This window comes from Leucopleurus acutus, assembly GCF_964270905.1.
Source record: "Leucopleurus acutus genome assembly, chromosome: 2".
NCBI classification, from domain to species: domain Eukaryota; kingdom Metazoa; phylum Chordata; class Mammalia; order Artiodactyla; family Delphinidae; genus Leucopleurus; species Leucopleurus acutus.
Window position 1 is genome coordinate 22,213,925 of NC_139143.1, and position 15,313 is coordinate 22,229,237.

Here is a 15,313-nt window from a genome sequence, read left to right on the forward strand (position 1 = left end):
CTCACAGACATAGAGAATAGACTTGTGGTTGCCAAGGCGGGTGGGGGAGTGATGGATTGGGAGTTTGGGATTAGCGGATGCAAACTATTATATACAGAATGGATAAACAACAAGGTCCTACTGTATAGCACAGGGAATTATATTCAATATCCTGTGATAAACCATAATGGAAAAGAATATGAAAAAGAATATATATTCTTTTATATATATAAAGAACTGAATCACTTTGCTGTATAGCAGAAATTAACACAACACTGTAAATCAACTATATTTCTTCAATAAAAGAAAAAAGAAAAAAACACATCTTTGATCCTGTTTTTGTGAGATAAAGTTTGCTCATCAGTAAAATGGAAATAATATTCATTTGAATATTTAAATATTCAATTCAAACAGTTCAAAAGGCAGTTGCAAGGATTAAGCATATTCATATCTGTAAAGTACCTAGAACACAGTAAGTGCTTAATAAATATCACTTTTTATTATATCAGATATTCTTATCTTAGCTCATGAATATTTAACAGATATGTTTCTTGGTGAGATGTCATATGTTTTAGTCTTACAGGGCACATTTTAAAAAACATATTGAGAATTTGGGGTCTCTTAGTGGAATTTTTATCACTATTTTAAAGACTGCATATTACCTCAAAGCACTTGGCAGACACCAAATAACCTTTCTGGCTTTCTGAGATAAGGGCAAGTTTTAATGACATTTATAGGAAGAAACAGAAATTAAGAAAAAAATGTTCTACTTGTCCAAGGGGTTTTTAGTGATAAACCTCTTATTACCACAACATTACCAGAAACACCAAATAGAATATATAAAAAAGTAGTATGTCATTGCTCGTTTTTCTTTTAAGAAACTTAGACTCCAAAAGATACTGAGAAGTTGCTCTGACCCACAGATCTTTAGATTTTTAGGACCAAGGCTAAAGAATTTTATTCTAATCTCCCCAAAATATTTCAAGTATTAATTGGAAAAAGAGGAAATAGTATATATAAAACAATCTGGGGAATTTAAGTAAAAAGCCAGCAAACTTTGAAACAGAAAGGTTTATTAAACATTAAAAAGGCCAATTTTTCTCACTTTTGGCTGAGTCTTCATAAAGACTGCCATGAGGAGGAGGTCTGCCTTGTGGACTCTGCCCTGAAATTAGAGATTCTGCTTCCTCTCCCTCTACCCTGCTTTAGCTTTAGCCATCAACAAAGATCTTTAAGCAAAAACATTCAAGGCCTCTGGAGGTTTGAAAAAGTAAGATAAGGATGTGAAATGCAGTGCAAGCAGCTCTCCTCAGAGGGCAACAGCAAGTGCACCGTCACTCAGGCCTGTGTGGGCCCCTTCCTCTGGAGCGGGTCTGAGAACACGACACGCCCATAACCGCTGCAAAAATAGTCTAAACAGCCAAAAGCCCTCCTTTGCCTTTAGCATAGACAGATGCTGAGAACTGACTATATAACAGTCTAAACCACAGTCTCACAAAAGTTGCTTTTAAAGTCAAATAGATTTTTATCAACATGTCTTTTTCTGGTTTCTTTTCATTCTGTAGTCACAACTTTGTGCATGGAGGCTGCCCAAAGGGCCTTTCTATCTAATTCTAGGCCCTTCCTCCTTAACCTCAACATTTATGTTTTTGTTTAAAAAAAAAAAAAACCACAAAACATTCTCCATACCCCTCCCCCCGCTATATGCATATATGCTCATGATAGAAAATTTGGAAATATAAAGCCACTGAGACAGAGACAAGCAGGCCCTGACATCCAGCAAGTGGGCTTTGGTGTTGCTACGAGCTGGCTGGGCCCTCACAGCTAGGCAGTGCTGCTCTCCTGTTGAATATAAACAATTTCACAGAACATCAACATCAGAGAAGGCCACTCCATGACCAGGATGGATCAAGGGAAAAACAAGATTCCTGCATAATCATGTCTGAACACAGATAAAACATAAACACTGTCCAAACCACAGAATGGTCAAACATTGCCTGTCCCGGCTAATGTAAATGACAGCTGCTTCTTTCCCAATCACAGCCTTAGCCTTGGTCTAGCCTTCCTTCTTGGTAAGATTTATTAAGACCCTCAATCACAGAATAATGCCTGGTTTTTGAAAGCAATTCAGAGCAAAACCCCTTAAACTCTTCCCAAACCTAACACAAACACAAATCACTGAAGTCCTTTCTAACATCCTCTTACTGAGACACCCCACTCCTACAGTTCTCTGTGGTGCGGGTCCTCCCTCACTTCAAAGAGAAACAAGCCCTGCTTGTTCAACTCCAAGTGTGTTCCTGGTCTCTGACTGGAGGGCACTGAGAAGGCAGAAGAAGTAACCTGTAAGCCCATCCCCAAGAGGCAAGCACTGTTCATATTTTGCTACGTTTTCTTCTTGACTTTTTTCTTTATATTTCTTTATATAGTTGAAATCTCTAGGTTACTCAGTTGCCTTCATTTTTCTCCCTTTCTCAGGAATGAATTAATATGCCTGTTGTTGTTTTAGAAACATTCATATTATCTTTTCATCTAGAAGAAAAGCTCCTTATATGTAAGGACTATGTCTTCCGTGTCTTAGTCTCCCCATGGTATACACACAACCAGGGATATATTTAGTTTACAATAAATACTTGTTGACTGACTAGAAGATCATTCATTTAGGTTAATATTCTAGTATCTTATTTTCCTAATAATTTTATCTTTGAAGTGTCCAAGAGCTAACAATTTTAGAAAATAGCGCTGAAATTCTAGATGAAGGAAGTGTAAAGTTGTTCCACAGTGCTGAGTACCATACAGTGGATGACACACGTTTGGAAGAATGAGCCAGTCATTCTTCTGGGTCCAAATCTCTAAGGCCCTCAACACCAAATACCTCATGAATTATTACTCCAATCTTTGCCTTTAATTAGTGATCTCCCACAGACAAGTGTGAAAGTATCATCATTATATCATTATAACTATAAGAAATTTACAGAAACAAATTAGGATTGCATAAATGTGCTTGTGTGTGTATACATACACACATACGTTAACCAAAGCAATCAAAACAATATGGTACTGGCATAAAAACAGAAATACAGATCCATGGAACAGGACAGAAAGCCCAGAGATAAACCCACGTACCTATGGTCACCTAATCTATGACAAAGGAGGCAAGAATATACAATGGAGAAGACAGTCTCTTCAATAAGTGGTCCTGGGAAAACTGGACAGCTACATGTAAAAGAATGAAATCAGAACACTCCCTAACATCATACACAAAAGTAAACTCAAAATGGATTAAAGACCTAAATGGAAGGCTGGACACTATAAAACTCTTAGAGGAAAACATAGGCAGAACACACTTTGACATAAATTGCAGCAAGATCTTTTTTGATCCACCTCCTAGAGTAATGGAAACAAAAACAAAAATAAACAAATCTAACTAAACATAAAAGCTTTTGCAAAGCAAAGGAAACTGTAAACAAAACAAAAAGACAACCCTCAGAATGGGAGAAAATATTTGCAAATGAAGTAACCGACAAGGGATTAATCTCCAAAATATACAGACAGCTCATGAAGCTCAATATCAAAAAAACAAACAACCCAAACAAAAAATGGGCAGAAGATCTAAACAGACATTAACCAAAGCAAACAGAATCTCACTATCATAGTCTCTAATGACAGAGCCAAGGAAAGGGAGAGAAGTGCCTTGATGCATCATCATCAAACTCGATGATACAAAGAAATAAGTACATATAACTAAAGAAGAGGTTCTTAATTTTGGCATTATTGATATTTTGAGTTGGAAAATTCTTTGTTGTGGGGCTGTTTTGTATGTTGTAGGATGTCCAGTAGCACCATCACTCCCCTGCCTTGGTGATAAACAAATGTCCCGAGACATTGCCCTTGGGGTGAGATGGGTTGTTGGTGATGGTAAAACTGACCTAGGTTGAGAGCCACTGAACTAAAGCAATGTGTTTTCATGGCTTTGACCACCAGCTATGTGCTGATGACAGGCGAAACCATAACCCAGCCAGAGGACTCCTCTGAACTCCCAACCACAGGACTAACATCCTGCTACACGTCTCCCCGTGGATAGTGCCCAAGCACCTGAAACTCAAATGACATCACCTCCTCATTCCTCAATCTCTTGTGTTGACAGACACCACCATCGATTCAGCTGCTCAAGCTGAGAAATCATCTTCCTTCTGCTTTACCCCCCTAACTCTATAGTTAATCCAATGTCCTATTAACTAAAACCTTTAAATAGTCCCCACATCTATGTCCTCTTTGCTATTCCCCTGATACTGCCTTAGTTCCGGCATGCCTCATTTTACAACCTTGACTTTCACCTTTCTCCAAGTTGGCTTCCATATTGCTGGCAGTGGGGTCTTGTTAACCCACAGAGCTGATTATCCTCCTGTTTCCCCTCCTGCGGGAGACAGTTATGAACACTGCTCTATGCACTTTTAAGTAAGGGTGGCCCAGTGAAGTAGGAACACAGAATCTTTCTTTGCCAACACAGAAAGAAAATACTAAAAAAAAAAAAGTTAAGTTTAAAAATTTACCAGTGGCAACCACATAAAGAAAGGGGGTAAACCGTATGTTGTAAATGTTGAAAAGTGGGTTCCAAGGAAAGAGATCATTCTGGAGTAGCTATTAATTAGGCCTCCATTCCTGGGAAGCAGCACTGAGGAAAGAAGCTAACAAAATCTTATGAATGTCCATTAAGATTCCAATCTGGAGAGAAGCAGTCTTTGGAGCAGATATCCCTGGGAAAAGCTGAACACAAACCTTCAGATATACTATCGGGATTTCAGCAGAATCAGGAAGAAACGCCAAGGTATGCCATTCCCCAGGAGCTGTGCAGCACTGGGGGCACAAGCACATGGGAATGAGACACGCTCTGCATGAAGAGAGCAGGTCCAGGCATCATGCATTTCACAGGGTCTCTTTCAGAAGAGAATAAGTTCAGGCTTCCTTATAATGGTCAAATCAGTACCAGCTTAGCTCTCTTTCCCACCCCCAGGCTACAAAAATGTGGACAGAAAGCAATTAACCGGACCTCAAATTGTAATGTGGGAAGTGTAAGAAAACTAGTTCCAGGTAGAGTGAGAGGGTGATGAGAGAACTCATTCACTCTACATTGGGACAAAGAGAAGGTATGGATGAAGTAACCATCAAGTTCATTTCATGAACTTGGGGGTTCCAATGAAAGGAAGGAAAAAAGGAAAAAAAGAGAAGACTTCAAGTTTAATCACAGTGAGTGCAGTAGAAAAAGACAAATTAAAGCAAGTAGACTGGGGCTTCCCTGGTGGCGCAGTGGTTAAGAGTCTGCCTGCCAATGCGGGGGACATGGGTTCGAGCCCTGGTCTGGGAAGATCCCACAGGCCGCGGAGCAGCTGAGCCCTTGCGCCACAACTACTGAGCCTGCACTCTAGAGCCCGTGAGCCACAACTACTGAGCCCACGTGCCACAACTACTGAAACACACACACCTGGAGCCCATGCTCCACGGCAGGAGAGGCCACCGCAATGAGAAGCCTGCGCACCACAACGAAGAGTAGCCCCAGCTCGCCTCAACTGAAGAAAGCCTGTGCGCAGCAGCAAAGACCCAACGCAGCCAAAAATAAAATTAAATAAATAAATTAATTTAAAAAGTAAATAAAAAATAAAACAAGTAGACAAAAGATACAGAAGACAAAGGGTATCTAATATAAGAATAATCAGTGACCTTGAAGAAATAAATCCAACAAATGATACAGAAAAAGTATTCATACATACAACACAGAAACATTTCCCTGGAATGAAGGAAGAATTGCACCTACAAAATAAAAAGGCACACCAGACTTTAGTTCTTCACTAGTCAAAATAAAACCCCACTATCACCACCACCAGCAACAGCAACAACAAAAAATTGACAGGGACATATCTTATTTCAGTTATTAAACTTCAGAGATAAAGAATTTTTCAGGGATCCAAGCAGAAAAAGCAAGTCACCTACCAAAGAGAAAACAAAGATCAGACTGACCTCAGACATTTTACAAACACATTCAATGCCCAAACTCATGCTGCAATTTCTACAAAGACCAGAAAGACTGTGTGACCAAGGAAAAATTATATCATTTAATATATCATTTAAGTATAAAGCTAATATATCATTTAATTATAACGACAACAGGCAGACATTCTTAATCATGAACTTGAGGAATACAGTTGAAAAAACTATTAATAAATGGAATAAACCGGATGATGAAATACAGTCAACTAAATGACGAAATGAACTAAACTAGAAAACATAAAAGCTGTGGCAAAAGTGCTGGTTGTGAGTACTGTATCTATATAAATGTGAAACTAAGAATATGACTCTAGAACAGAATGTAAACTTGATGACACTGGGCAAATAAAAAATATACAGGGAAGAAAAGCTGGTAAGTGGAAAAAGGGAAATATAAGAATGCTAATTATCTAACTTTCAGAGCAGAAATTAAACTGATGCCATCTAAAATGAAACGTGTACTTGGAAGTTTAATAATTCCTTTAGTTTTGTTTTCTGTTAAATTTCAAATAAATTTAACTTTATTTAAATAATGTGTTAAATTTATTCCCCTTCCTCCTTCTCATTCACTCAACCATCCAGCCATCCAACAACCCACTGTGTATAAAGATGTTTGGAACGATGTCTGCACTAAATGTTAATGCAGATTATTTTGCAGTAGTTCAATTTAGGGTGATCTGCTTTCTTCTTTGTATTTTGTATGCACTACTTATGATTTTTATAAAAAGAGCAAAGTCAATACTGTACAGGCATCTTAAAAGTTGGCATATACCAACATGGAGGACAGAATTCAACATTGTGGCTTCAAAACTCAATTTTTCTCTGGATATTTAAAATGGGCCTATTATCTATTTACTTTTCATCTCCAAAAGCTTCTATTCCATTTCAAATATGCTCTGAGAACAATTCCTTTAAAGTAACAAAGATCTTATAGGCTGGGCAAATATTTAAAGCTACAGAAAAGACAGTGATTAGGTACCGTAAATGATTAGTTTTCTGTATTTAAAATGCAAGAAACATACACAAAAATGTACCATTTCCTTTACTCACTTTTGTGATAGTTTTTAAGATGGCGAGACGATCTGCTGGGGGTGGCAAACCCACAAAGAGTGTTTTGTCCAGGCGGCCTGGGCGCAGGATTGCAGGGTCAATGATATCTAGAGACGAAGGGAGGAAAAAGGCTTAAATAAATGAAACAGAATCTTTTACAAAATATAATTAACATGAGAGACAGGAAGAGTACATTTTTAAGAGAAAAAGTTGATAATTTAGACTTTTTTACAGTTAAAAGATTCTGCTCATCCTTAAGAAAGTGAAGTCCACCCGCCTCCTTCCTGCCTCAAACCTCCTTTTCCTTCAGGATTCTCAATCTCAGATGAAGACCCCCACCTGCCCCTCCACATACCAGGCAGGTTTCTCCCTTCCCTCTAACTGGAGATACATTCTATCAATTCTATCGAGTCCGCCTCCCATTACCTAGACCCTAAGTCAAGGCCAAATGTAATGCCCCCCTAACTGGTAGTATTTCTAAACTTCCCCTCTCTGGGACCCCTCAGAATGCTGCCAAGGTTATCTTCCTAAAATACATATTCAATTCTCTCAACTCCCGCTTCCCACTGCAGATTGAAGCCTAACACTTGCACCCTCATGTCTCCGAAAAGTCTAAGGGTCACCTGACTCTACAGGGCAAAGGTTCTCAAAATTCTGGTCTCAGGAAACCTTTGTACTTTATCATACAGCATATACTATTGGCTTTCTTTTACTCAACATACTTATTTTGAGATTCACCTAGGTTGTTATTTGTATTAGTACTTAATTCTTTTTTATTGCTGAGCAGCATTCCATTGTATGGGTATGCCACATTTGTTTTTTAGTTCTTCTGGTGACAAACATTTGGTTTGTTTCTAGTTTTGAACTACTACAAATAGAGCTGCTATGAACGCTCAAGTACAAGTCTCTGTATATGCTTTCATCTCTCTTTAGTAAATACCTAAGTGTGGGATGCAAAGCGTACGACTATAACACCCTGTAGGTGTACATTTAACTTTAAAAAATCAACAAGCTATTTTCCAAATGAGTTGTACCATTTTACACTCCCAACAGCAGTAGTATATGAGTTCAAGATCTTCTATATCCTTGTCAATACGTTAGTCTTTTGTTGTTGTTGCTGCATTATGATTTAATCTAATGGCACAAAAATTTGAAATTACACCTCCTCTAGATTTCTAAAAGCAAGGTTATGCATACCTCCCTATTCAATTCTGCACTGTTACATTTGAACCACATAGTGAATTTTACATCATGATGGATCAACTTCGAATTCCCATGAAACACCTCAAATTATATAAAATGGAAGCAATTTTTAAAGCTTTGTGTAAAGCTTTCATGCTAACCATAAAAGCCTTTTTTTTTTATGGGCAACTTTGGATTATAATGTATCAGGTGGCTCTACCTTAAAATGTTGATCACTGAATATCATGGACTTTGAACTGGCTTCTACTCCTGAAAGTGTATCATCACTTAGGTGGACAACCAAAAACTCCCTTCACTTCAAAACCTGCAACTCTGTTTCTTACAAAATAAGATTTGTGTAACCAACTGCCTTCTATGGGACAAGAACTATCTATGGTAATGGTGGGTTCAACTATTACACAGTTATGCTAATATTTTATTTTCAGAAGTACTTTACAAGAAAATATAAGTATGGCTTCCAAAAGGAATGTTATACCTGGACTTGGTACCAAGCTCAAATTTTAGTTTTGCAAGGAAAACCAGGCTTTCAGGTTAAACAACAATTTGTAACCAAAACTTTAATCCCAAGGATTCTCACAAAACATATAACAAATGACAGCATGAAAAAAAATCTTGCACAGGAACTCAAAGTTCAGCTCTACAATGTACCCTTAAACTGGCAGGACACTGGTATCTTAAATAGTCTCAAATTTCCAAAGAAATCATGTTACAAAGAGCTATGTATTCATATACAGCAATCACAGAAGGAACTTCTGACCTAAAGCAAAGGTAAACTAATTTCTTGAAACTTCTTCGATTCTACACCAACTGGACAACCTCTTGTTCAGTGTGAACACTAGTGGAATTTTTAAACCTCTAACCTAGGTTAAGGGTGCAGCTTTAATTTTTACCTGCTGGCTTGTGTTCACAGTAGGTTTTAAAGACTGCTTGCTTAACTACAGCTGCATACCATATCCCAGCTATGGAAAACGTCTTCTCAATTTTTGCCAGTTTTGTTTCCATAATATTAAACATCATACTTTAGCTGGGCAGGAGTTGGAGATTTATTATCAGTCTACGCAAGACTAAAATTCAAAGCAAATTCAATTTTGCTTAAGGGAACATTGTAAAGTAACAATTCTTGATATTACATGCCTCATATAGTCCATTTCAAACCACAGAGAATCACACCTTTATGCGTCACTGTGCCAATAGACAGACAAATGTGAACAGCTAAAACATCTTAAAAATGCACCAAGCTTGGACTTCCCTGGTGGTGCAGTGTTAAGAATCCACCTGCCAATGCAGGGGACACGAGTTCGAGCCCTGGTCTGGGAAGATCCCACATGCCGCGGAGCAACTAAGCCCGCGAGCCACAACTACTGAAGCCCGTGCGCCTAGAGCCCGTGCTCCGCAAAACAGAAGTCACCGAAATAAGTCTGCACACCACAACGAAGAGTAGCCCCCACTGGCCGCAGCTAGAGAAAGCCCGTGCGCAGCAATGAAGACCCAATGCAGCCAAATATAAATTTATTAAAAAAGAAATGCACCTTGGTGGCGCAGTGGTTGAGAGTCCGCCTGCCGATGCAGGGGACACGGGTTTGTGCCCCAGTCCGGGAAGATCCCACATGCCGCAGAGCGGCTGGCCCCGTGAGCCATGGCCGCTGAGCCTGCACATCCGGAGCCTGTGCTCCGCAACGGGAGAGGCCACAACAGTGAGAGGCCCACGTACCGCAAAAAAAAAAAAAAAAAAAAGAAAGAAATGCACCAAGCTTATGAATTCTCAAACAAAACTTGACTTTTCTGTACATACTCTTGTCAAATGAAGTTATTTCCTGTACAACACTCCTCCTCTTGCAAACTGGTCTTCTATTTCCTTTCATTTGACCTAGATCGGCTACGAGACCTAGAGAAAGTTCGGGACGGCTTGTGATTTCTCTCCCAGAACGGCGATTTCTCTCTCTTCTCCTATCTCTAGAAAGGGACCTGCTCCAGCTGTAGGAGAAGGTTCTTTGTCTTGGAGATCTGTGGATCTGTGGCGAGGGAGGCCTCCTCCTTCAATAATCATCTTGAGGGACTTCCCTGGTGGCGCGGTGGTTAAGAATCCACCTGCCAATGCAGGGGACACAGGTTCGATCCCTGGTCCAGGAGGATCCCACATGCTGCAGAGCAACTAAGCCCATGCAGCACAACTACTAAGCCTGCACTCTAGAGCCCATGAGCCACAACTACTGAGCCCACGTGCCACAACTACTGAAGCCCGCGCGCCTAGAGCCTGTGCTCCACAGCAAGAGAAGCCACCACAATGAGAAGCCTGCGCACCACAACAAAGAGTAGCCCCCACTCACCCCAACTAGAGAAAGCCCGCCCGCAGCAACGAAGACCCAATGCAGCCAAAAATAAATAAATAAAAACAATCATCATCTTGAGGGTGACGACCCCAAGAAGGAGGTGGGCCAAGATTTCGACTTCTCTTTTCTCCATTCAACAGTTCCACTCTTGGGCTTCCCTGGTGGCGCAGTGGTTGAGAGTCCGCCTGCTGATGTAGGGGACACGGGTTCGTGCCCCGGTTCGGGAGGATCCCACATGCCGCGGAGCGGCTAGGCCCGTGAGCCATGGCCGCTGAGCCTGCGTGTCCGGAGCCTGTGCTCCGCAACGGGAGAGGCCACAGCGGTGAGAGGCCCGCGTACCGCAACAAACAAACAAACGAACAAACACAGTTCCACTCTTACTCGGCCGCCACAAAGTGTTCTCCCATCTAGCTCTGCCTCTCTGGGATCTTCAAATTCAACAAAAGCAAAGCCAGAAGGGTTTCTAGCAACCCACACACTTTGGATGGGTCCACAATGGCCAAAAGCTTGTTCCAATTCGGTCACTACCATTGTTTCTAAGATTACCTACATAAAGCTTACAGTCTAATGGACAGGAATCACAATGGATTTCGAGATCCTGGGCTAGAAACGCGGAGGCTCAAATCCACACACCCTCAGCTGGGTCTTTCCGGTCCCCTCCCACCAGACACCCGCAGATGCTCTCGCAAACCCAGCGTCCATGAAATGACCTATAGTTAGTCTTTTTCATTTTAGTCAGTCATTCTAAGGTTTGCAGTGATATCTCACTGAGGCTTTAATTTGCATTTCCTTGATGACTAACGACGTTGAGCACCTTTTCATGTGTTTATTTGCCACCTGTATACTTTCTATGGTGAGGTGTCTGTACAATTCTTTTGCCTATTTTTAATGCCTTTTTTGTTGTTGTTGAGTTTTGAGTTGTGTCGTTGAGTTCATTACATATTCTTTAAGAGATAATATACTTTGCAAGTATTTTCTCTCAGCCTGTGGTTTGTCTCTGTATTCTCTTAGTGGCATCTTTTGAAGAGCAGTTCAATTTATCCATCTAAGAAATCTTTGCTTAATCCAAGATAGAAAAAATTTTCTCCTGTGTTTTCTTCCAGCAGTTTTATAGCTATGGGTTTTCATTGGTCTTTGATTCATTTGGGTTAATTTTTGCATATGGTAAAAGATAGGGATTGAAGTTCATTTTTCTTGCCTATGGATATCCAACTGTTCCAGCAACTATTGAAAAGGCTATCCTTTTTCCACTGTATTGCCTTTGTGCTCTATAAAAAAAAATCAATTGTCCAGATATTTGTGGGAACATTTTTTAATTCTACTATCCAATGATCTATATGTCTATGTCTATGCCAATACCATGCTGTGAAAACATCTTTTATCTTAAATATACAAACAGAGATCTTAAAGCCAGATCTGCATGCCCCAAAATAAAGCTTGATATAAAGAATCCCAATTGTACTTAGAAAACATTCTTAGTTTAGGACTTTTATAATCATTTAAATTCTCTGACAACATCACATTTAGTATTTTGTTGTTTATTATTTTAAGAAATTATTTACTTATTTTAATTACAGTAAAAAGCATCCTGAGCAATCTATATACCATAAAGTATGTGTGTGTATATATGTGTTAGATGATTTAAACTATGCTCTACCAGAAGCTCTTACAAAATTCTACGTATTACATCTTTTCTCAAAGAAAAGCTGGCTCATACTCAACAATTCTGTTTCACTAACAGGCATCTTTTTTTTTTTTTTTTTTTTTTTTGCGGTACACGGGCCTCTCACTGTTGTGGCCTCTCCCGTTGCAGAGCACAGGCTCCAGACGCGCAGGCTCAGTGGCATGTGGGATCTTCCCGGACCGGGGCATGAACCTGTGTCCCCTGCATCGGCAGGCGGACTCTCAACCACTGCGCCACCAGGGAAGCCCACTAACAGGCATCTTAAACACGGCATATTTAAGACTGAGATCCAGATCTTTTCCCATCACCTCCCCAAACAGGGCCCTACCATTGTTCTTCCCATCTTGGTTAATGGCAATTCATCCTTCCAGTTTTTCAGGCCTAAAACTTGGAGTCATGTTTGATTTCATTCTCCCACATCTATATCCAATCCATTAGCAAATCCTGTCAACTGTATGACACAGTATATTCAGATTCCTTCTACATTCCCAGGTGTCACCTGGTTCAAAGTATCTTGCAGCACTTAGATTATTTTTACAGCTTCCTAAGTGGTTCCCTACCTAATTGTGTCAGAATTTTAGGTGGAAGACTCAAGATAACAATTCTTATCTTTGCAATGAAGAAGTCACCAACAATTCCAAAGATCTAAGGACAAAATCCATTCACTTACAAATGAGACAGATGCCTGAAGAGGAGGAACTCTCCCTCAGATCTGCTGATTAAAAAGCAACTACTATTCTATTAAGTACCAAAAAAGCGCTAAAATTTAAGAGCTAATGGTAGCAACTTTCAACTTTAGGAAAACAGTATTTTGTTACAAATGAACCCTCAATTTTCAACAATGGTGCCAAGACAATTCTATGGGGAAAAGATCAGTCTTTGCAACAAAGGATGCTGAGACACGTGACTATCCACATACAAAAGGATGAATGGACACCTTCTTCACCACATACAAAAAATTAACTCAAAGTGGACCAAAGACCTAAATGTGAGCACTAAAAGTTTAAAACTCTTGTAAGAAAACATGACCCTGGGTTACACAGTGATTTCTTAGGTATGACATCAAAAGTACATGTGATTAAAAAAAATAAATAAATTGAACTTTACCAATTTAAAACTTTTGTTCTTCAAATGATACCATCAAGAAAGTAAACAGACAACTCACAGATTGGGAGAAAATATATACGCTAATCACATATCTGATTATGGACTTGTATCTAGAATAAATAAAGAACTCTTACTACTCAATGACAAGAAGGCATTAACCCAATTAAAAACTGGGGGAAGGATTCAAACAGACATTTCTCCAAAGAAGATATATAAACGGCCAACAAGCAAAAGAAAAGATGTTCAGCATCATTAATTATCAGGAGAATGCAAATCAAACTACAATGAAATACTTCCTCACATCTACTACATGGCTATAATAAAAAAGACAAATGATAACAGGTGTTGGTGAGGATGTGGAGAAACTGGAAGCCTCATACACTGCCTTGTCACAATTACTAGTGCGAATATAAAACGATTCAGGCATTTTGGAAAAGAATTTGGCAGTTTCTCGAAATGGTAAACATAGAGTTACCATATGACTCAGCAATTCCACTCTTGGGTATCTGCCTAAGATAAATTATAACATATATCCAAACAAAAACTTGTACATGAATGTTCATAGCAGCATTATCATAATAGCTAAAAAGTACAAACAACCTAAATGTCCATCAACTGGTGAATAAATAGTATGTGGTATATCCATACACTGGAATATTATCCAGCAATAAAAAGGAATGAAGTATTGATACATTCTATAACATGGATGAAACTTGAAGGCATGCTGAGTGAAAGAAGCTAGATACAATAGCCCACATACTGTATGATTCCACTTACATAAAATATCCAGAATAGGGAAATCTACAGAGACAGTAAGTAGACTAATGGTTGCCTAGGGCTGGCAGTGGGGGAAGAAATAGGGAGTGACTGCTAACAGACACAGATTTTCTTCTTAGGGTGATGGAAATGTTCTAAAATTAGATTATTGGTATGGCTGCACAACTCTGTAAATATACGCAAAACCACTGAATTGTATACTTAAAACGGGGAAAATTTATGGTACACCACATATCTAAATAAAGCTGTTTTTTTAAAAAAAATTAGATCCTCAGACTAAAGAGATTATCAGTATGTCCAGTGAAATAAAAGTTATTATAAGATCATACAGCCTTCATGAATCAGAAGTAGATCTCTTCTTATGATTCATAAACAAATATTTACTGAGTTCCAGGATGCACCAGGGTACCTGTATATCAGCAGAAGTAACGCCAGGGCCTACGTTAATTTTATAAGGGCAGTACTTACCAAAGGGCAAGATATACTGGCTTGACCATGGCACCAAGTCATTGTTCAACTGCCTTCAAGAAGCATTCAACCATAATCCAAGGCCATTCAGAATAAATAGGTAAGGGAGCATTGCATTTGACTTGGTACTTAAGTGGCTGAATATCTTACTATAATAAAATCAGTATCTTCTTTTAAGTCACCCACTCTTTCATCTGACAAATAACTGTGGGCTTACAATAGGTAGAAACCCTGAACTTGAAGCTCTCTCTCAAATATAAGACTGCAGACTTACTCCTTGCCTAGAAGAAGCTTACACACCATAATTTACTTATTTATTTTTTGGACTGCACCATAGATGGAGAGCAGAAACTCATTCTAGATACTGAATTGCTACTGGTAAGAAATAGACACCTACTCAATAGAAGAAAAAGTAATAAGCTAGTGTGGCCATCTGGGTTACATAACCTATGCGTGCTGCTCAGGAGTGTTTTCAACCAGCTAGACAGGGGTTAAGTGGGAACTGTTCCTCAAATGAGAACATCCTTTATAGGACTTGGTATCTGAAAAATGCAATGCACAGATGTGTACAGGAGAGTTAAATTTAGGGCATCTGTGCTCAAGATGTAATTTGCACCAGGAGCTCCATCTCCTTTGGTTGAGCACAGGGAACTGGTTTATTTCCAGAAGAGGGTAT

At 39.3% G+C, this 15,313-nt stretch overlaps 1 protein-coding gene and 1 pseudogene across 3 annotated transcripts in view; both read right to left on the reverse strand.

The window, feature by feature from the left end:
- Positions 1-15,313, reverse strand: part of NVL (nuclear VCP like) — a 97,124-nt gene that overhangs the window by 22,848 nt on the left and 58,963 nt on the right. Inside the window, exons 19-20 of one of the 2 annotated variants that reach the window (XM_082833776.1) lie at positions 7,069-7,175; positions 5,604-5,784 (exon numbers count right to left, since the gene is read on the reverse strand). In XM_082833776.1, coding sequence (XP_082689902.1) covers positions 5,614-5,784; positions 7,069-7,175 — 278 coding nt within the window. In that variant the 3' untranslated portion in view covers positions 5,604-5,613. Of the gene's footprint in view, positions 1-5,603; positions 5,785-7,068; positions 7,176-15,313 lie in introns of those variants that run through there. The other variant, XM_082833775.1, reaches the window with a different exon arrangement.
- LOC309958002 (serine/arginine-rich splicing factor 3-like) lies at positions 10,120-14,679 on the reverse strand (annotated as a pseudogene). The gene is made up of 4 exons: positions 14,638-14,679; positions 10,977-11,199; positions 10,656-10,747; positions 10,120-10,305 (listed from the first exon to the last, which is right to left on the reverse strand). The product of its transcript is annotated as a serine/arginine-rich splicing factor 3-like (transcript).